Below are 20,783 nucleotides of genomic sequence, written 5' to 3'. Positions count from 1 at the left end.
TCCCGCGTCCAGTGGTGGTGAAGCTGGAATGGCCAGGCCCCTGCAGGCACAGTCATGGGCAGCAGTGCCAGCTCCCCCCAGCACGGCAGGCTCAGGCCCTCGCCCTTATCTGAAGAGCCAGCACCCCACTGATAGGTGAAAGGGGTGGCTGGTCACTCAGCCAGGCCAGGCCCAGCCACAGCTTCCTGGGGAGGGAGGGACGGACTCCACCGCCCCTGGCCAGGCCCAGAGTTGGCAGGCGGCAGCAGTGCACACTTGGGCGCATGTAGCAGAACCAGCTCCCCTCCCTTCCCAGGCCAGTGCAGGCACCACCATCCCTGCAGACTGGAGTGAGCTGGAGGAGGGTGCGCACAGCCCCCCAGAACTGGGCAGTCTGCAGAGGCCCCTCCGGCAGGCCTGCCCCCTCAGCCACCCCAGCACCAGAACACCGCAGCTGCAGGCAGAGGGAGGGGAGAGGTATTTTTATTTGGGTCCATTTGTGCCCTGATGGGAGCAGGTTGGCGTCTCCCCCGGCCTCCCAGTGGGAAGCCCAGCTCTGCCCTGCCCTGGCTCAGTGGCTGATCTCCATCTCGCCCTCATCCTCATCGGTGCTGAAGCCGGAGAAGCTGATTGGCTGGCAGGTCAGGTTGCGCAGGTTGATAAGGCAGGCTGTCTGGGTGGCGCTGAAGTCGGGAATGGTCACCAGCAGCACCTGCTGCCCATCCACCCCTGTGAGACAAACAGAGGGGCTGAGCTGGGTCCCTGGCTCAACCCTGGCCATGGAGCCACCACATTTCCCACACGCTGTGTCACTCGTGCACCTGGACCCCATTGCTAGGCCAGGAGCTCTGTCCCTCCCCAACCCTGCGGGGGCTGGTGGGGAGTCAGCAGCCATCCTGCCATCTGGGCCAGAATCTGTTTAGCCATGGGGTCACCTCCAACTTTAGTTCATGCTGCTCATGACCAGCACAGAGGCCCAGCTCCTGGCTCTATGGGAGTGGGCCCCGTACCCTACCCAACCCAACCTCCTCCCACATGCACTGCCCAGGTGCCGCCCCTGCTGAGGGGACAGCTGGCTGGGTCTTCCCAGCATGCACTGGTGCACATCCATCCAGCAGTGACATGTATGGCAACCATCTCAACACCAGAGCAGCAGGACCCCACATTCTCCAAGGACACTGAGGATCCGACTGCTGGGGCCTCCTTTCCCTCCCGTCACTGTCATGGTGAGGTACAAGCAGCAGCCCCCACCAGCAGGCCTCTGGGCCCCTCACCTGTGAGCTCCTTGGATCGGAAGCTTGGCGCGTTCCCGCAGAAGTAGACGTGAGGGCAGTCAGTGAAGATGAAGGGGTCAGTCTTGTAGAAAGGGTAGCAGCCTGGAAGGCGATGCAGACTGTTTAGGAGTGCCCGGCTCCGTGCCCCGAGGGCGTAGCTAGAAATCAGCAACTCCTCCACCCGCAGGAGCACCCTACCAAACGGCAGGACGGCCGCCTGCCCAGCAATGCTAGTGGCCTCTTGCCAACTCCCAGTTCCAATGGCGATGCAGAGAAATGGGGTGTTGTGCTGCCCCGGGGAACTCCTGGGCCAGACCCCTCCATACCCTCCAAAGTCGGGGGTTTGTTCTGCTGTCGTTCTCAGAGCCAGCAGGGCTAGGACCTGATGCTCAGAGTCCAGGCCCACTAGCGGCCTCCTGGACACCTGCCCCTGCTGCATGGCAGCTCTTGGCCACCCGCTGCCAGCCTGGGCACAGGCGGCGAGTTATATGCACCTGTGGTGCCAGTGCTCCAGCAATATTCAAGAAGGTGGGCCCAGCTCCACCCACGTTTGGGCTTATATTTTCAGAGCCACTCCGTCCAGAAGGATTGGGGCAACCACCCTGGGCCCCGCGCTTTGGGGAGACGTGGGGTCCAGGGTGGTCTCGGGAGTTAGCGAGGGGCCTGATGCTGACAGCAGCGAGTGACCTGGCCCCAGCCTGCCCCATTCTGCTCCGCCCATGAGCCTGGGGTAGGTGTGAGCGCTGCCTCCAGATCCACTCCCCTCAGCGCTGTCTCAGCTCATACATTCAGACCCCCTCCTACCCGCCCAGGCCCACGGCAGGGGTCCCTGCCCAGCCCCTTACCAAGGGTGTCTGGGGCCGTGGGGCTGAGATGTCCGACACGCAGCGTCCACTCCAGGATCTCCAGGTAGTCCTCCATGCTGCTGTATTTGAAGATGTCATTGACGTTCTGGCCAGATGTGCCCAGAAACCTGGAGAGCAACGGGAGTCAGGCTGCTTGGAGGCTGCGTTGTTCCCCGTGCTGCCCCCACTGCCCAGCCCTGACTGTGCCAGCTCAGGGCCCCACACCACTGCCCACCACACCCCAGACCTTTCGCTAAGCCACTGCCCGCTCCACCCTGTGCTGCCCAGCAGGTGGAGGGTAGGGTTTTCCCGGGCTTCCCTCTGGCATCAGCATGGAGCCAGCAGTGGGGGCACAAAGCACTGCCCATCTTTTTGCCATGCCGCCCCTGGTGCCAAGGAAAGGGCTTTACCGGACCCCGTCGATGTCAGCCTGGTAGGGGTTGGTGACCAGCTGCAGTGTGGAGTAGGCACCCGCCAGAGGTAACATACAGTGATGTAGTGGCTGCTGGGGCAGCGTGTAGTTAGTGGGGTCAAACTCGCCGGGCATGACGTCCACTGGCACAGAAGTCTGCAAGCAAACAGGGGGCAATCAGAGCCAGGCTCCTGCGCAAACCTGCTGGCTGCCCCCACCCTCCAGGAGCAGCGATCCCCAGCCCCCTCACACTGAGCTGCAGCAGGATCTCGTCCAGCATCTTCACCGCCTCCACGCTGGCAGCCTGGGTCTTCTTGGTGAGGTACTTTGCCTGCAAGAACAAGTCCGGAGAAGCATCAGAGGAGCAGCTGCCTCAGACCAGCCTCTGGGGCCAGCATGGTACCTGCTGAGCCCCCCGCAGGAAGCAGGAGTCTTCCCAGCCATGCCCCAGGTGGGCACACGCCAGGACAGGCTGGGCGGCCACATCTGAGTGAGCCCCAGCCCACGTGGCAGCTACATGGGTAAGGAAGCGGAGCCAGGTGCCAGCTCCCCCTTGCCCTGGTATGATTCCCATTGCGGGCCCAGAGGGTGGCTGCACTCTGGTGATGCTCTGTCCCGCAGGAGCCCCTGGCTGTCCAAGGGGACAGCACTTGCCCACCGTACAGCTGCTCAGACCCCTCCCCGCTGCAGGCCATTTGCCAGCACTGCCCTCTCTGCTGGGTAGGGCTGGGCTCTCGGGTGCTGTCCATTTGACCCCACTGGAGGGTACCCCTTCCCCCCACATCCTTACTGGGCAGAGGGGACCATGCAGACCCCAGCACAGCTCCCCATGGGTGGCCCCTCGCTTTGCTAGCCCGTTTCCAACCCACTCTCGGGGCTGTTTGCCCACCCAACAGGTCACCGGCACCACAGGGAGGAGAGGCAGCTGGCAGCGACTAGCGGTGGCTGGCATGCGTAGCTTCCTGGGGCTGGCCACGAGGAGCCACCTCTCTCCCGGAGTCCCTTGTCAGCCCAGGCAGCTCCCTAGCTAATTTATCTGCCTCAAGTCTAGAGACTGGCAGGGCCATGCCCTCCCAGCAGCCAGATCCCATGAGGCATCTCCAGTGAGTCCCTCTGCTAGTTCACCTGGAACCTGGGCACGTTCCAGAGATCCAGCATGGAGGCCTGTGCCCAGCCCACTGCCCGCTTCCCCTGCCCATGCAAGTACCACTTGGAGCAGACAGATGCATTCAGTGATGGGGAAAAGAACCGGACCGAGAAGCCTCCATTGACCCATGCAACCAATGCATCATAGGTAGTGTCCACCTTCCCCCTGCACTGGGGGGCGAGTCTCTGTGGCCTGTGCTGGGGCTGCCAGCTGGGGGCCCTCACCTTGTTGATGGTGTCTTTGTTCTGCGTGTTCTGGCTGAGCAGGTTGCCTGCCAGAATGACCCGGGAGATCTGCGCCGCGCAGCTCTGCTCGCCCTCAGCCCCCAACTGCCCCGTCACCACGTCCACCAGCAGCTGCATGCCCAGGAAACTCTCACCGCTCCCGCCGCCGAGGCCCAGGCCTGACACCAGCAAGACAAACCTGTGGCCCAAAGCAATAGGTGGGTGCCCTGCTGTCCGGCACACCTGGGCAGTGGGTGGGTTACCTAGGCACATGCAGTGCCTCGCCATGGTAGCCAGGCCATCGTTACTAAGCAGGAGAGCACACAAAGGAGATGAAGCTGCAGAGTTCAAGGCCACTTTCAGGCCAAGCAGACCCAGCAAAGGCCTGAGAGCTGTAAGGCACCAGTGACGCTGCAGGGTTTGAACGCTGGCGGTGCTGACCCTTGCAGGGTGTCTGGGACCATCCCCTTGTGACGAACTGGGACTGCTCTTAATGTTTCCTCTGAATACTGTAGGGGTGCCTCAGTTTCCCCTATGAATTTCTTAAGTCTCTAGGTGGTGGGATAAGGGGGTGTAATTGTTGCAGAGCAAAGGGCCAGTGCACATAAATGGCTGACACACTGCCTCCTGGCAACTGATGGCCTGGGCCCTTCCCCCCACAAAGTGATAGCTAAAGGTGTTGGAGAACAAAGGAATCTGGTGACCTCCTGGCCCAGGAAAGGGACAAAGCCCAGAATAGAAGGGGTTGGAGAGGGAGGCAGTTTGGAACTGGCTGGGGACATGGAGTGAGGGCAGATGTGGGCGTCTGGCTCACTGCCCTCCAAAATGGACCCAACAGGGGTCCTGTTCTCTGTACCTACAAACTCTGGTTTAGACTGTGTTCCTGCCATCTAATAAACCTCTGTTTTATTGGCTGGCTGAGAGTCACATCTGACTGCAAAGTGGGGGTGCAGAACCCTCTGGCTTCCCCAGGACCCCACCAGGGCGGACTTGCTGTGGGAAGCGCACGGAGGGGCAGAGGATGCTGAATGCTCCAAGGTCAGACCCAGGAAGGTGAAGCCACGTGAGCTTCTTGCCCTCTGCTCTCAGAGAAGAGACTTCACCATAGTCTTGACTGACTTCGTAGGGAGCAGTTCCAGAGCATCGCCCGGGGACTCCGTGACACCACTGTCACGGGGCAGCAGGTGACGATAGTGCTGGCATCAGCAGTGGGCACCTGGGGAAGGGGATCGGAGCCCCAATTCCATCAGCTGTTCGCAGGGAGGGGGAAGCACCACTCCGCACTGGGAGACGAGCAGCAATGGACTTCAGGCCATGTCGCCCCTCCCTGCCTGGGCCTTCCCGTCCCGACACAGGGAACAGGCAGGGCAGGCTGGGCGCAGAGGGATGGGATGGAAGAGCCTATGCAAAGCCCTGGGCAATGGGTACCCTCAGCTGCTTCACCCCCTGGCTTAGAGGCCTGGTACCTACTGCCACCCCTGCACTACAGGGAAGGGGAGTCAGGCCAGAGCCACCCACTCATGGTTGGCACTGTGCCATGTTCACACTCCTGGCAGGGTGCCTCGAGGGAGACTGCCTCACCTGTCCGTGCTGGGCCCTCTCCGGGGCAGCTGCTGGGGCAGGTCGGCAAAGCAGTGATCGTCCACCACGAACCTGCCATCCTCCCTCTCCGAGCCGTAGAGGGCGAGGATGGTCCCTGAGCGGCAGCACGAGGGAGAAGCAGCATTAGGCAGGTCCATCCCAGCCTGCCTGTGAGAAGCCAGGGCCACACACAGCTGCGCCCTACCCGGGGTTCTGCTCTCGTCGCTCAGGATGCCCGGAAGGGAGAAGAGCCCATCCTGGATCCAAGTGAGCTACCACCCTCCACTCCTCCCACCCCCTGCCACGGACAGGGAGCTCTGCTGATGTTGCCAGGGCATTTAGTACTTGGCACACACCTGTCTGGTCTCAAGGAGGGAAGGGCCTACAGCCTGGCACAGGGTGGCCAGGAGCTGTTTGGTCTCAGTGCATTGGCACCCCAGCCTGGCTGGCTGCATGAGACTGTGGCATCTCCGGCACTCCGTACCTGTCACCAGCTTCTGAATGTCGATAGCTCCCTCCAGCTTGATCCGCTGCAGCTCATCCTCCAGGATCAGCTCGTCCGACTGGTGGATGTATTTGGTGCGGGAAGGCTGCGGCAGCAGGTTGTGCTGTGGAGACAAGCCAGGCCATTGGCATGCTCTAGGAACAGAGCGTGAACGCCCCCAAAGGCTCCCCCGCCATCAAGCAGAGCAGACGCATGAGCAGGGTCCAGGAGCGAATGGAGGCTCCTGCACATGAAACATGGGCCCCAGCAACTCAAGCGCAGTGGCCTGTTTTTTAAAGCCACACTCTTCACGGAAGGCAGAGCTTTGGTACCGAGCCACTAACCCTGTTTTGCTGGAGCTGCAGGAATTTTCCAGGGTCTCGGCAAAACAGTCTTTGCTATCCAGATGCAAATCATCATTGACACGTTTTCTCCTCACAGTTTTCTGGTGCAGAGGACATGCAAACAGTAACTTGGAGACCTACCCAAGGAGGATGTTACTCATCCTGGTGGTACCGTCTGCCAGAAAGCCTTCCGCTGGCAGCCTTAGAATATGTCTTTGCAATCATTACAGGGAAGAGCACTGCTCTGTTTGCCTACAGTTGGCAGAAAGGCTGCAAGCTTTATTCCTTAGCAAAGATCTTCCTCTTTCCAGTGGCTGAGCCCTGGCCAAGTCGTTTGGATGTGAAAGTGAGGGATTCGGAGCTGCATGGGGACGTCTGTGAATAAGGCTACGATTTTGGCATAGAGGTTATGGTGTCCACAATAATGGTGAATGTGAATCAATTCCGTGACGAGTCCACCCCACACTTGCCTTGCAGCAACAGCTCCTGTCTTTTGGGGCTGTGACTGGTCCCCTCTCTGGGCACTGCGACCTGGGGCATCGAGTGTCAGTGCCATGCAGGTCTAGTGCATCCACCTGCCCCCCCCCACCCCCATAGAACGCCAGTCAAATTTGGCCCGTCTGCCTCTCTCTCTCCATCTACGGAAGGATGGACATGCCAAGCCTGAGTAGCGCTGGAATAACATGGGCAGGTCACAAAGCCCAGAGCTGGGCCAGCCCAGCGAGACCAGAGCTGGGCGAGTGCAGGGTGGGCTCGCTGTCCACCCACCCTCCTCCTTTCTGGGACTTACTGTTTTTTTCTGGCACCAATGCTGTGAAATTTACTAAAAAATTCTGTGCCAAAATCACGGCCTTATTTACGAAAGCTATCTGCTCGTTATTTCTGTCTGATTGTTGCCAAGGGGACAGACTGTAGAAATACATGGGGTTAATTTGCCAAAGAGGCTGTTTGCAGACAGGCGGCTGACGGACAGCCAGGATGAGTAACTTTGAGTGTTTCTACCTCCAGCCCCCTGCTGAGTGAGTCAGAGTAATTTGTCAAGGAAGGAATGGGTTAGGAGTGGAGTCCAAGCTTGTCAACATAGAGGAACAAAGATTGCTCCCAACCACAGTTAGAAGGGCACGCTCCCAGAAGCTGACAGAGAGTTAAGGGCTACAGGCTGACAGCCAAGAGGCAGCAGTCTGGAGTCAGACAGGCCTGCCTAGGACTTTATGCGAGACAAATGGATAAACAGATCCTCTGTCGTTTTAATATGCATTTCTCTGCATTGCTTTGTGCCTACGGTTAAACAAAACACTCTTCGTTTAGGGAGGCTGCTTAGGGTCACTGAAGCCACTGTCCACAAGCCCCCTAAAGGGACAAACTGTAGGTGCCAAACCCAGTCAGTCCTGCTGGGTCATAGGTTGGTTCCCACCGTGCTGCAGCCCAGGGCCCAGGCCAAGCGTGGGAGAAAGGCAGGATTCTACCGCAGGAGAAGTAAAGGCCCAAGGAGCTGCGCTCAGAAACACCATTAAGGGGCAGAGATGCAGCAAATGCTAGGAAGCATTTGCAAAGGGATGGTGTCATTTCAAAAACCAGAGGTGAAAGCAGTTCCAGGAGCTATCCCTGCCCACATCCCTCCAGCAGGGTTTGTGCTTGGACAGTCCCAGCTGCCTGTTTCAACGAGTCTCTCTCCCCCTCGAGCCAAACATACAGCTGGGGAAACTGATTCTCCGGGACAGGACACAGCACAAAGCGCCGTCACACTCCCCAGACTCAGAGCACAGAGAGCATTTCAGCCAGCGTGATGGAGGCTGTTGGGGTGATAAAGCAGGGACTAAGCATTCAGGGGATTTTTAAATGTGAAAATAGGACACGCTCCTGCCAAAGACAGCTCGGAGTTCATTGTGGTCTGCCCTGGTGTGGGCCCCTGCACTGAGAGCAGGCAGGAGATGAAAGGGGTCGCCCAGCCTGACTGCTCATGGATTCGCTTGCCAGGCTCTGAGCCCCTCCCACCGTCATTACCTCCTCACTGATCTCCCGGAGGATGGAGGGCTGCAGCTGCATGGACTTGAAGAGGGTTCCCACTATGCAGCACTTCTCTGCGGTCTGCAGCTCACACAGCTTCCTCACGGCTATACCGCTGCCTGCAGAGAGAAGCACAACTCAGCCTCTCCGGACATTTCGACTGCCTGAGGGACTGGCCGCACTCATAGCCACCCTGGAGGGGAGTCAGTCACACAACACGGCTATGGGACATCTAACGGGATGGTCGAGAAACACCTGAAGGGCACAAATGCTAATGGAGAAAAACGGAGGTAGGCATGTGAAAGGGCGCGGGACTGGGCAAAAGGGTAGGATTGGTAACTGGGGAGTGCCAGGCTCTGTTCTATGAGGCAAGTCCCTCAGGAAAGCTGCCACAGAGGCCTAGAATGCACCATAGACAGCAAACCTGCATGGGGCAGTGGGTTTGAGAGAGCAAGAACTGTCTCTTCTGTGTCTGGGAAAGGAACCCCTCAGCCCTCCGAACAGCTAACACTAACTCTAGATCCCCGAAGAGGCCCAGTGGCCCAGGAATAACAGCTCTCTCAGTGCCCAGAGTCGCCGTCTTGCCTTCGACTCATCTAGTTCTCTGCGCCATCACCAAGAGCATCAACACGCCATCCGGGGAGACAGGGCCCAAGCCCATGGGTCCCTGCGGCCCTATGCCAGGATGTCAGTGCAGCAGGCAGGACACCCAGCCCGTGACACAGAACCCACATCTCTAGTTCAGAGAAACCAGCAAGGGTAAGGTGGTGTCCCAGCTAAGCCCTCCATGGGGCCCTCAGGAGCTGGGATGTCCCAGGAGGTCCTTTTTATCTGTGGTCATTACCCTGTGATCACCTCCAGCCTGTGCTCCTTGGGGCCCAACAGGAAACAGCTCCCAAGTCCGAGCCATATGCTCCCACCGAGTGCAATCGATACACTGCTGTGCATTTTCAAGGGAGGGCAATTACTCACTGGAATGCCTCCCCTAGGGCTGTGGGAATACTCGGCCCTTGGAGCCATTAAATCCTTCCAGCTGCACCACCTGTTCCTAGGCTGGGTGCTGGAATCCCCAGGGGATATACTCCTGCCTGGGGGAGAGCCAGACTAGATGATCACAGTGGGTCCTCCTGGCATTTAAAATATGAATTCTCTGGCTCTGCACTGAAACAAAAGGGGATGACGCCCTCTAGTGCAGCCAAGAAAACTGCACCGATGCCAGAGCAGCTGGCGTTCAATTCTCCAGCCCACACTTGTGGAAAGGCAGAGCCTGGTGTTGGCAGCTGGATTCGGCCAGCAGTGGAACATGCTAGTTATTAAGGTGAGCAGTCGGGATTGGTGACCATCCAACGAGAGGGGCTGCTGGACAGACAGAAGGAAGTATTGCTCCACACAACACACAGGCAGCCTGTGGAGCTCGTGGCTGGGAGATGTTGTGAAGGCCAAAAGTATAACAGGGTTCAGAAAAGAAGTAGACAAGTTCCTGGAGGACAGGTCCATCAATGGCTATTAGCCATGATGGTCATGGATGCAACCCCATGCTCTAGTGTCCCGAAATCTCTGACTGCCAGAAGCTGGGACTGGACGACAGGTATTAGATCACTTGATAAATTGCCCTGTTCTGTTCATTCCCTCTGAAGCACCTGGCACTGGCCGCTGTTGGAAGACAGGATACGGGGCTAGATGGACCATTGGTTTGACCCAGTATAGCTATTCTTAGGACTTCAGTCTGGGGATTCAACACAAGGCCCTGGAAATTCTGGTCCCCTTCCACTTGCCAGCCAAGACCCAAGTTCAGGATTCTCCACTTCCCTCACAACGTTCAACGATATCACTAATCACAGCCATCTAGGGAGACGCGGCTGTCAGTACCAGTGATGCCACTGACATCTGGATTGTGCTCTCGGCAGACAAGTAAAGGAGGAACTTATTCCCCTAACGTTTCCCTTCCAAGTGTCATTTACACATCGAGAGCTGAGTCCATCCCAGGGGCACACAGATCAAACTGCCTGCTCTCTTTCCATTCTGCTCACTGACATATCGGGCTGTTTGACCAGCACAGGTGACAATAGGAAGGTCAGAAATAATAGCTAGAGGGCCACTGCCATCACTAGCCCCCCAAATGACCTTTGTTTTCTTATTTCAGTGCAAGTAACCAGAACTCTGCTTCACCCCGTAGATCAACACCCCAGTCGGCATGCCACAGCCGGCCTGAAAATCCAGCACCCCCCTGCCCACCAGGGAAAGGAAGAACTCTCATCAATCAAGACACATTCATAGGTTTCAAGGCCAGAAGATACTGTTACAATCATCTAGAGTGGCCTCCTGCATCAACCAGGCCAGAGTACCTCATCCAGTGATTCCTACATCCAGCCCAGAACTCTGCTCAGGGCTCAGCATGGCAGCACATGCACACACACACACACACAGCATTGAAGCCAGAGATTTACAAGACCACTCCATAAAGCAGGACAAGGATGGTCAGTCCTTCCCGTGGGGCCTTGCCCTCCCTGGGCACAGAGCTCTGATCAGCCACAACAGTTCTGGCTGTTCCCGGGAGCAGGGCTCAGCACTGTGACTGCACTTCAATTCCATTAGTTCCTGCGCAGGCTAAACAGGATAGTTTAAAAAAGAAAATTCCTCAGGCTCCAAGACAAATGTTGAAATAGAAATTCCACGAGAGGCTCAACTAATCTAGACTCAGAGGCTGATTCTGGGTCATTTCCCTTTACATCTGGCCTCTGTTCTTGCCCAAGGAAGTCAGGGAGGGGCTCAAGGACATCTGTAGGGGAACACACTGCAAGAGTCTCAGATGCAAGGCACTACAGAAAGGTTAAACATTAGTCTAGCTGCACCCAGACTCTCAGGCTGGGAGCTGTCAGGGTTTCATGAGCTGATTAAGGCGGAGGCTGGCTAACATGGAGATGAAGGATGAGCTTGTTTACACAAAGGAGCTATTCCAGAATAACTCCTCACATGGGGGACACACATAATCCAGTACACAAGTGCCTTTTCCCCCATTTAACTTCACCCCCTTCCAAAGTGAATCCATTCTGGAAGCTAAACTGAAGGAAGGCACTCGCATTCTGGAATAAGTGGGCCCACATGGGGAGTCATTCCAGAATAAGTATCAGAGGGGTAGCCGTGTTAGTCTGGATCTGTAAAAAGCAACAGAGTCTCCTGTGGCACCTTATAGACTAACAGATGTATTGGAGCATAAGCTTTCGTGGGTTTCGTGATTAGCTATTTCAGTACATTTCCAAGTGTAGATAAACCTTGGGAGAGAAACCCCTAAACCTACTTTTATACTGGATTGTCTCCCTGTTTTCTTGGGCTCCCCAGTCTGACTGTATCACCCGCTGTGTCTGGTCTTAGACTGCAGCTGTTTATGGCAAGAGCTTGTCTTTTTAGTCTGTGTTTATTCGGGGCTGAGCACATGGTCTAAGACTGGCCTAGGTGCTACCAGTTATTAGTCCTGGCTGGCTGCTGCTGCCTCCCATAGGGATTCCCCCACTCTTGGCATTAACCCTTTTATTTTCAAAGGGAACCCACCAAAGGGTGCATGCGTGTAGGTAGGAGGAGGTGGTTGTGCCTGATGAGTGAAGAAAGCCTGAGGAGGAGGCTGCCTTTGTTCTTTTCCTGCTAGGAAGGTTCTCTCAGCTATTTCACATTAGAATGAAGGCTGTGCCTGCCACAGGAGGGTACAGACAACTGCAAAATGAAAACGCTCTATGAGCCCGGGCATATCAACCAAGTGGAAACTGATTAGTTGAGAGGGGAAGTGGTTTGGAGAGACTGCCTGCAGCTTTGCTTTTGTTAGTCTCTCGAATCCTGCCAACACACAAATACTGCAGCACTTTAACTACCCCGGGATAGCTACACTGGTACAGCTCCACTAGTGTGGATGCAGTTACATTGGCATAAAGGTGCTTATACCAGGACAACTATTCTTATATGGGAGGAACTTCGGGCAGCCTAGCCACAGCCCTAGGTCCAGCAAGAATTCTAACTAACAAGGATGGAAGGACACTGCTCCCCAGTGTTAGTTTCCACTTTGCTGGGAGATGCCACTTCTGCTGTTTATGTGAGAGTTTGAATACACTGCTAGTGCCAGGGGCTGGAGAGGCAGCCCAGGAGAGTCAAGCCATGCCTATCCCCATGCAGGGCAGGTACAGCACAGAGAGCAGGACAGGCTTCTTGCCCCAAACTGGCCCTGACCAGCACACTTAGAGGGACCCACCACTTCACAGAGGTAACTCATAGATTCATAGACTTTAATGTCAGAAGGGACCATTATGATCTAGTCTGATATTGCAGGCTACAGAACTGCACCCACCCACTCTTGAAAAAGCCCCCTACCCTCTGGCTGAGTTACTGATGTCCTCAAATCATTATTTCAAGTTACAGAGAATCCACCATTTCCACTAGTTTAAACCTGCAAGTGACTTGTACCCCATGCTGCAGAGGAAGGCAACCCCCTGCCATAGTCTCTGACACTCTGACCTGGGGGGAAATTCCTTCCCAGCCCCAAATATGGAGATCAGTTCGACCCTGAGCATGTGGACAAGACCCACCAACCAGACACCTGGGAAAGAATTCTCTGTAGTAACTCAGAGCCTGCCCCATCTAGTGTCCCATCACAGGCTACTGGGGATAACAGGAGATTTCATCCTCCACCCTCGCCCTGGCTGCCAACCAGGGGCCTCCATGAGTGACCATGGGGGGCAGGGGGGGCTGCTCTGATGGAGACACTTGCCCACTAGTGAGCGTCCTGAGATAATCAACTCATTTAACCCAGGGCAATGAAAAGCTACCTGATAGAAACTGCTTGTTCCTGGGCTGGACTCAGACCATCAGCAGCCTAGTAATAAAACATGCCACTCTATCATCATACCCCAGAGCCAGCAATTTCAACACCGTTACAGGACACTGAAGCACTTTGTATGAATTACCCGGCTATTCCTTTGTCTTCTGAACATGACCTTTAACATCTAGCAAACATTATCTCCCCCTGTCTACCAGTATCACAAGCCAGATGCCTTGGGTTATTTTGTAGCAAATAATACAGCATCACCAATTCCAAGAGAGCAAAAATCATGAACCAGCCCTACCACCTCAAAATTATGAGACTTTTTAAAAAATAATCTGGGCTGTTTCCTTGACCCTTTGTTTGGAGCTTTTAGCAGTCATGTTTCAAGCTTTTCTCTGCAACCATTTTTGTTTTTCTTTTAAATGAAAGCTGGGATTCTCACAATCACCTGCCTCCAGGAGCTGGGGCTTCAAGGAAAACACTAAATACTGCAAGGCGCACAATCACATTGAGAGAGTGGGCAATAGTGCAACACCCTCAAAGGTGGGCACAACTCTGGGAGGGGGCTTGTATGGCAGCACAGCACAGGGCCCCATAAAAAAGATTTAAACCCCCCTACAGAAGGAATTCAAAAGCAAACCAAGAAACTGACCTGGCCAGATAGCATGAAATTCTGTAACAACCATTAATCATGTTCTCCTAGTTATGGGGGAGTCACACATTGGCCAGTGTCTTCCAAAAAGGAGCCAGTTATTTATCTTTAGCCAGCGAGTTCTGACATCTGCAGGCGTTTGCATCATACAGCGCAATAAGGAGGGTACCTGCCAGTTATGCTGTTGCACATCATTTTAGGGCTGACTTCTGACACTCTACAGCAGTTACATGTTCGAAAGGAAACTAATTCAGGTACAGTAATTCCATCAGTAAACAGCAATGCAGCCCAGAGGAGCAAGGAAATGATCACTTGAACCTGCAGTCACCAAGCCCACAGGGTCTCTTGCTCACACGCCCGGCACTCTGCTGGAAACACTCCATAACAATCTTTCCTGGCTACCGAGTGCCCACCTCAGACTCTCAATGCTACCTGAATGTAACTTTTGTTTCAGGAATACATGCCTCCTTTTTAGCGAGCCCAGCGAAAGCGTTTCCAGTCCAGAATCACTGCTTGGCAATGGTACATGTCTTCACACTGAGTTGATGTGCTAGACACCCTAAGCCTTTGGAGCGAGTCCCTAATCTGACAGGAGCAGGGCTGGAATTCAGGGCAGAAAAAGCATTTGCTAGGACATGCCAAAACTTACTCATGGTTCAGTTGCTTGGAATTTTGTTTTGCTTAGAAACAGCTCTCTGTGTTCTTCAAAAAACAGAGAGACAGCACACGGCTTCCCAGCAAACAACAATTTCCCCCACCGCCTGCCAAGTGAAGTATGGCACTGGGATTCAGTTTCAGCTGTTGTCCAAAGCCAGGTTTCAGGGCAGACAGTGAGGGGCATGGATCAACATTCACATCACACTCCCCATCAGTACCCGGCCCACGCTGGGGAAGCCAATGATTCAATCAGCAGACCAAATTCAGTGATGAATCCTGGCCATGTGCCACCTGAAGCATGTTGTGCATACGCTAAGGACAGGCAACTAGACACCATTCTGGGAATTTTCTCCTCACTTAGGAAGTTACCGTCACCTCATTAACCAGACAAAAGTATTTTGTGGAAACGAACTCACCCCATTTCTGCCGGGCTCTCTCCAGCAACAGGGGTCTCATCTGAATAAGGCGAGTGGCGTAGATGTGTGCATACTGGCGATTAAAGCTGCGCTCCCCGAGCCTGAAGTGCTGGGAGCAGTTCATGTATGTGGAGACAGGCACTCTGGCAAACGTGGAGGCCTCTGCTGATGGTGGTGTCAGCAGGCCCTGGGCGGTGCGAGCTGCCTGTTCTGAGAACATGGCTGGCAATTAAGGGGTGCCTGGCGGGGCCAACAACTCTCCACCTAGGAAGATGACAAGTCCTGTTACGAACAGCTTCGCTCACTCCCTGTCCCTGATCCCCCAAACCCACTCCACAGCTCCTAGGATGACATGTACTCCCCCCCTCAACTCCGCCATCCCCTGCTTCCCAGCCGCTGGAGTGACATGCATGCCCCCCGACATCCGCCATTCTTCAAACCTGGAGTGACATATGCCACCCCCCCCCCCCGATCCCACCATCCCCCACTTTCTGGGGTGACAAATACTCACCGCAAATTCACCATCCCCTGCTCCCCAACCCTTGGGGTTACACATGCCACCTCACAAACTCCATCCCCCACACAACGCACCCCCTGGGGTGACACGTGGCGCCCCCAAACTCCAGCCCCCACATCCTAGGCCCTGCGGTGACACGTGCCCTCCCCTCCACAACCCCCGCTCCCCGGGCGGCCCCCCCAATACATGGGGAGCAGACGCAGGTTTCTAGGGGGCTGATGAACCTGCCAGGGGCAGCCCCTCCCCCCGCTCTGGCGGGGACCCTCACTCCCCGGCTACCCGCGCCAGGGGCGGACGGGGTCAGGGGTCACTGTCAGCGCCCGGCAAGCGGCAGAACCTCCCGGGATGGAAAAAGCGCCAACGCCGTAACCCGGAAGCAGAAGGGTCGGACGGAACTGACGTAGCGAGGGAGCTTGGCGTTTCCTGGGAAACCGGCGCGCCGCCAGGGGCGGGGCTCCGAGATCATAGAATCTGAGTTTGGTTCCGGCGCCCGGGGTCCTAGACAAGCCCTCGCCGGATAAGGCCCGTACCCCCCCCCCCAAGGCCGCCCCCGCACCCCACAGAGAGGCCGCTCCCAGGCGTGTCCCAGCTTGGCTCCTAGGGTCCCCCCAGCGCAGGCCAGCCCCCCCCCCCCCCCGGCCAAGTGCACCGGCGGCCCGGTGGGGGCCCCGGCTGCGAGGGCGGACGTGCCCCGAGCTCGGGGGGGGGCTCCTCCCCTGCCCATGGCTCTGACAAGCCCCCAGTGTAGACAAATGATCCGTTCATCATCTCGTGGCTCTTCTCTGACCCCCCCCCCCCAATATACCAACATCCTTCTTGTATTCAGGCCGCACCAGCCTACAGCCTCTGCTGCTCTGGGCAGCTCAGGGTCTCCGGGGGGGGGGGGGGGGGAATGCACAGGCCAGAACATCCTAGCAGTGGTGCTGTGCTGCACGGAGGTCTTTGACCCTCTGCTAGAGCTGGGAGTGGGGAGGCTACTAGCCCTGTGGCCTTCGAACCGGTGAGGTGTGTCCCTGCTAAGCCCCAGGTCACTCTTGTCTCTTGTGCTAACATTCCTCTGCCCGTGGGGCCTGAGCTCCCTATTGCCGTGAGCCCTTTGAGCTGTCTCAGGGGCCAGCGGATACAGCGCCTTGGGTTGTCTGTACAGGGGGAAGGCATCCCCTGAGACAGCACAGAGCAGAGTGGGGGCAGCAAGCGAGGATCTTCAAACCTCCCCTTTGTTGCTGTTCCTCACCGTGGGCAGGAAATTCATGTTTCTTGTCAGCCCTCCATTAGACAGGAAGTGGCTGAGAGCAGCTGTGAACTAGAGTGCTATGCCCCTGGTCTGCACTGGAGACTCACTCCCCCGCCGCACCCCCCCAAACCCAGTTCAGCAATGCTAAGAAGCCCAGGGAGGCAAATTTCCTTGTCCCACTGTGCTGCCTATTTAACCTCTGCGTGCCTCCCAAGGACTGGCCAGGATTCCTCCCTGCTCTTTCCTCGCTGCAGCACAACCGTGTTTGTGTCACCAGCCCACATCACAACCGACAAGCTGAGTTGCCTCGCAAAGCAAGTAGGCTCACAATAGGTGGTGGGTGTTTGAGTGCACCAGTGCATCCTGGGATGGATCCAGTCCCCTAGCGTCTCAGTGAAGGAGTGAGTGTATGGAGGGGACATACGAAGCAGTAGGCTGGAGGAGAGCTCTCTAGTTCACAGCTGCTCTCAGCCACTTCCTGTCTAATGGAGGGCTGACAAGAAACATGAATTTCCTGCCCACGGTGAGGAACAGCAACAAAGGGGAGGTTTGAAGATCCTCGCTTGCTGCCCCCACTCTGCTCTGTGCTGTCTCAGGGGATGCCTTCCCCCTGTACAGACACCCCAAGGCGCTGTATCCGCTGGCCCCTGAGACAGCTCAAAGGGCTCACGGCAATAGGGAGCTCAGGCCCCAGGACGTGGGAAGGCAGAGGAATGTTAGCACAAGAGACAAGAGTGACCTGAGGCTTAGCAGGGACACACCTCACCGGTTCGAAGGCCACAGGGCTAGTAGCCTCCCCACTCCCAGCTCTAGCAGAGGGTCAAAGACCTCCGTGCAGCACAGCACCACTGCTAGGATGTTCTGGCCTGTGCATTTCCCCCAGAGAGACCCTGAGTTGCCCAGAGCAGCAGAGGCTGAAGGTTGTTGCGGCCTGAATACAAGAAGGATATTGGTAAATTAGGGAGGGGTCAGAGAAGAGCCACGAGAATGATGAAAGGATCAGGCTTTGTCTACACTGGCACTTTTGTCAGTAAAATGTTTGTTGGTCAGATGTGTTTCACCCACAAAATTGCCGGTGTGGACAGCCCTATGCCAGTGGGAGTCTCTCTCCCAGTGACACAGCTACCGCCACTCGTTGGGGGTGGTTTAATTAGCAGAGCAGACAGGAGTGCTCTGTCCCGCCGGCATAGAGTGAGACCTTACTGTGTCACTGAACGGTCTGTAGAGTAGACATGGCCTTAGCAAACCTGCCTTATCTTGAGAGACTCCAGGAGCTCCATCTATTTAGCTTAAGAAACAGAAGGTCAAGGGGTGACTTGATCCCAGTCTGTCAGTACCTGCATGGGAAACAAAGATGGGAGGGAACTAGATAATCACAATGGTCCCTATGAATCTTGACTCAGCTACCTCCTGACAAGCTCGCTGCTGGACTCCTGTCCCATCTGGAGCTGGTGGGGTCCCCTGCATTAGTGCTGAGGTGCCCACCAGGGGAGAGGGGCCTGCAGGCTCAGCTTGCCTCCTTGCTGATACTCTCCACACTCAAATGCGCCCCAGAGTCTTATCCTATGGCCAAGTGACTCCAGACCAGTGGACCAACAAAGGGTCACAGCGCACAGTTCTGCCTCCACTAGTGCTTTGCTCCCTAGTCATCCAGCAAGGCAGCAAGCTCCTGTGCAAACCCCAGAGCAAGGTGACAGGCCACAGTGTTAGACAGGCCCGGGAGGAGGCCTTTGTGGAGTTCTCAGTCTAATTGGGTGGTTAGCTCTTGATCTAGTTCTCTATGGTCCAGATGACTAGTGAGGAAAGATGCACATTCACGGCCACTCCTGCTGTAGTAAGTAACCCTGGCAAAGGGGTTATTTTTAAAGGACCCTGCCTCTGCAGCATTTGTGGCTGACTTGGAAACAGACCTTCTATCTGGGCCTGGCTGGTCTCTGGATTCCCCCAGTACCTTCTGTCAGCTCGATGGCCAATGAGCCATGTACCAGCTGATCAAAGTGGGGCAAGGGAAAGAGAAACAACTTTGTTGACACCTTAAATGGCTGCTTCTTGGAACAGCTAATTTTAGAGCACAGGAGAGGAGACACTCTGCTCGTTCTTGGCTCATTCCTAAGTAACCTGTGGGAGTTGGTTGATGTGGTAACTGTTGCCGAACCACTTAGTAATATTGGTCACAACATATTAAGTGCAACATCTTCAGGGGAGGAACCATATCAAACCCCAACAGCTGGCGCTACATTTTAAAAGGAAGATTAAAAAACCAAGTCAAACTGAGGATGCTTGCCCCAAAGACCCTAAATCCGGAAGCAAGGAAATGAAAGACTCAATGATCATGATGGTCCCTTGTGACATTAAAGTCTATGAATCTATGAAATGCTTTGATTCAGCACTAAGGCTACTAAAACAGCCAGGACAGTGTATTTCTAAACAAGCAAACAGGAAAGCAAGAAATCAACCAGTGTGGGTACATTTCAAGGTTCAAAAGGGGAGCTGAGGCAAACAGGTATCTTCCCGAAAACCAACTGACCCACTGAAGCCGATAGAAAACAGTCAAAGGCATCCCCACATGTGACAAGAGATTCTCAAAGCAGGAAGATTGTGGGAGGATCGGTGGGACTGCCGGGTTGCCAAGGCTAAAGGGAGCGATTAAGGAGGATAATGACATTGCAGAGAAACAAATCTATTCCTTTGCATCAGTCTTTGCCACTGAGGCTACAGGGGAGAATACCTACTCCAGAGCTTCTCTTTTGGGGTAGTAAACATGAAGCACTAGCAGCAAGGGAGGTGTGGGAACAGACTCATAATTTAAAGGCCTGCCCATCAAGGCTGGATAGACGGAATAATTTAAACTCTTCACACACTTATCAGTCACTGGTCCCCAGGGCCAGCTGTGGCTCATGAAGGCCTTGTAGCGGGGTGGTTACCCTGCTCCTGCCCTGAAGGAGTTAAAAGCAGCCCTGGAATGGCTGTGGCTGGGAGAAAGCTGCTATTAAGCTGGTTGAGGAAGCAGCTGCAGCTGGCCCTATACCAGGGCTGGGGCCAGAAGCCAGAGAGAGACTCTCTCTAGCTTTGAGAGGGAGGGACCTGGCTGCTGGGAGCTGAGAAAGGTACCTGGAATGGAGCAGGGCTGGGGGAAGGCCAAGGGAGCTGGGAAGCTCTGGCCTGAACACCCCCCAGGCCGTGGCCTAGTGGAAGACCCCTTAGGTACTGGAGTTGCATGGGGCAGCCCATGAGTAGGCAGAGGCAGCAGGTCCAAACCCCTCTTGCCTATGATGAGTGGCTTTTACACTGCAGTCTGCCCCAGTGAGTAGGGGCTAGATGGTGACTGGCAGTAGCCCGCGAATGAGGCAAGGTGGGGATAGAGGGTTGGGGGTTCCCCGGGGTGGGGAGACCCTGAAACTGTGGGGATATTGCCAGGGGGAAGCACCCCAAAGACAAGGGGTCCTGGGAGGGACATGGGGGCCAGTGACAGCGGGACACCAGCCTGCAGAGGGCGCTCCAGAGGCTGGATGAGCTAATTCCCTGAGAGACCAGCAGGAGGCGCTTCAGTGGGGAGCCCCACCCCACCACAGGCCCCGATTCTGTAGTGTGCCGGAAGACCCCCCTAGGTATTGAGGTTGAAGCGCTCTGAAGAGGTTGACAAATGCAGAGGTTGAGTGGCTAATACTATACTAGCCAGCAGCAGGGGAGCAAATGTGCCTATCTTTAAAAAGGTTCCACAGGAGAACTAGACTATTATTGATTATTTGCATTGTGCCAGGTGCTGGACAAACACACAACACCGCCATATTTCAGGACTAGGCAAGGCAGGACTAGGACTAGGCAGAGAGCCGTACTTCAGGACTATACTTCAGGACTGGGGTCATAGTAGATCACAAGCTAAATATGAGTCAACAGTGTAACACTGTTGCCAGAAAAGCAAACATCCTTCTGGGCTGTATTAGCAGGAGTGTTGTAAGCAAGACACGAGAAGTAATTCTTCCACCCTACTCCACGCTGATTAGGCCTCAATTAGAGCATTGGTTTCAGAGTGGTAGCCCTGTTAGTCTGTATCAGTAAAAACAATGAGGAGTCCTTGTGGTACCTTAGAGACTAACAAATTTATTTGGGCATAATCCCATGAAAGTTTATACCCAAATAAATTTGTTAGTCTCTAAGGTGCCACAAGGAATCCTCCTTCTTTTAACTGGAGTATTGTGTCCA

General features: G+C 55.4%; 1 protein-coding gene across 5 annotated transcripts; it reads right to left on the bottom strand.

The window, feature by feature from the left end:
- Positions 1-446: 446 nt before the first annotated feature.
- On the bottom strand, positions 447-15,725 carry POLD2 (DNA polymerase delta 2, accessory subunit). Of its 5 annotated transcripts, none has more exons than XM_030551869.1 (11): positions 15,571-15,725; positions 14,830-15,093; positions 8,295-8,416; positions 5,947-6,070; positions 5,463-5,577; positions 3,882-4,080; positions 2,761-2,841; positions 2,509-2,666; positions 2,099-2,226; positions 1,254-1,355; positions 447-708 (listed from the first exon to the last, which is right to left on the bottom strand). In XM_030551869.1, the coding sequence occupies exons 2-11, from the start codon at positions 15,047-15,049 to the stop codon at positions 551-553; spliced, it is 1,407 nt and encodes a 468-aa protein (XP_030407729.1). In that variant the 5' UTR covers positions 15,050-15,093; positions 15,571-15,725; the 3' UTR covers positions 447-550. The 5 variants fall into 5 exon arrangements, with proteins under 5 accessions (XP_030407729.1, XP_030407728.1, XP_030407733.1 ...); XM_030551868.1 differs by having other exon boundaries at positions 15,626-15,725; XM_030551873.1 differs by having other exon boundaries at positions 15,684-15,700.
- Between the last annotated feature and the right edge of the window lie 5,058 nt (positions 15,726-20,783).

The sequence above is a fragment of the Gopherus evgoodei genome, chromosome 2 (assembly GCF_007399415.2).
Source record: "Gopherus evgoodei ecotype Sinaloan lineage chromosome 2, rGopEvg1_v1.p, whole genome shotgun sequence".
Lineage (NCBI taxonomy): Eukaryota > Metazoa > Chordata > Testudines > Testudinidae > Gopherus > Gopherus evgoodei.
The sequence above is the reverse complement of the archived record's forward strand: the minus strand, read 5'-3'. Positions and strand labels throughout refer to the sequence as shown.

Coding starts and splice junctions, on each gene's coding strand:
- POLD2 (XM_030551869.1), bottom strand. CDS start 15,049: ATGTTCTCAGAACAGGCAGCTCGCACCGCCCAGGGCCTGCTGACACCA. Junction 4,081..5,462: donor AGAGGGCCCAGCACGGACAG/GTGAGGCAGTCT, acceptor TTTGGGCCACAG/GTTTGTCTTGCTGGTGTCAG. Junction 709..1,253: donor CCGATCCAAGGAGCTCACAG/GTGAGGGGCCCA, acceptor TTTGTCTCACAG/GGGTGGATGGGCAGCAGGTG.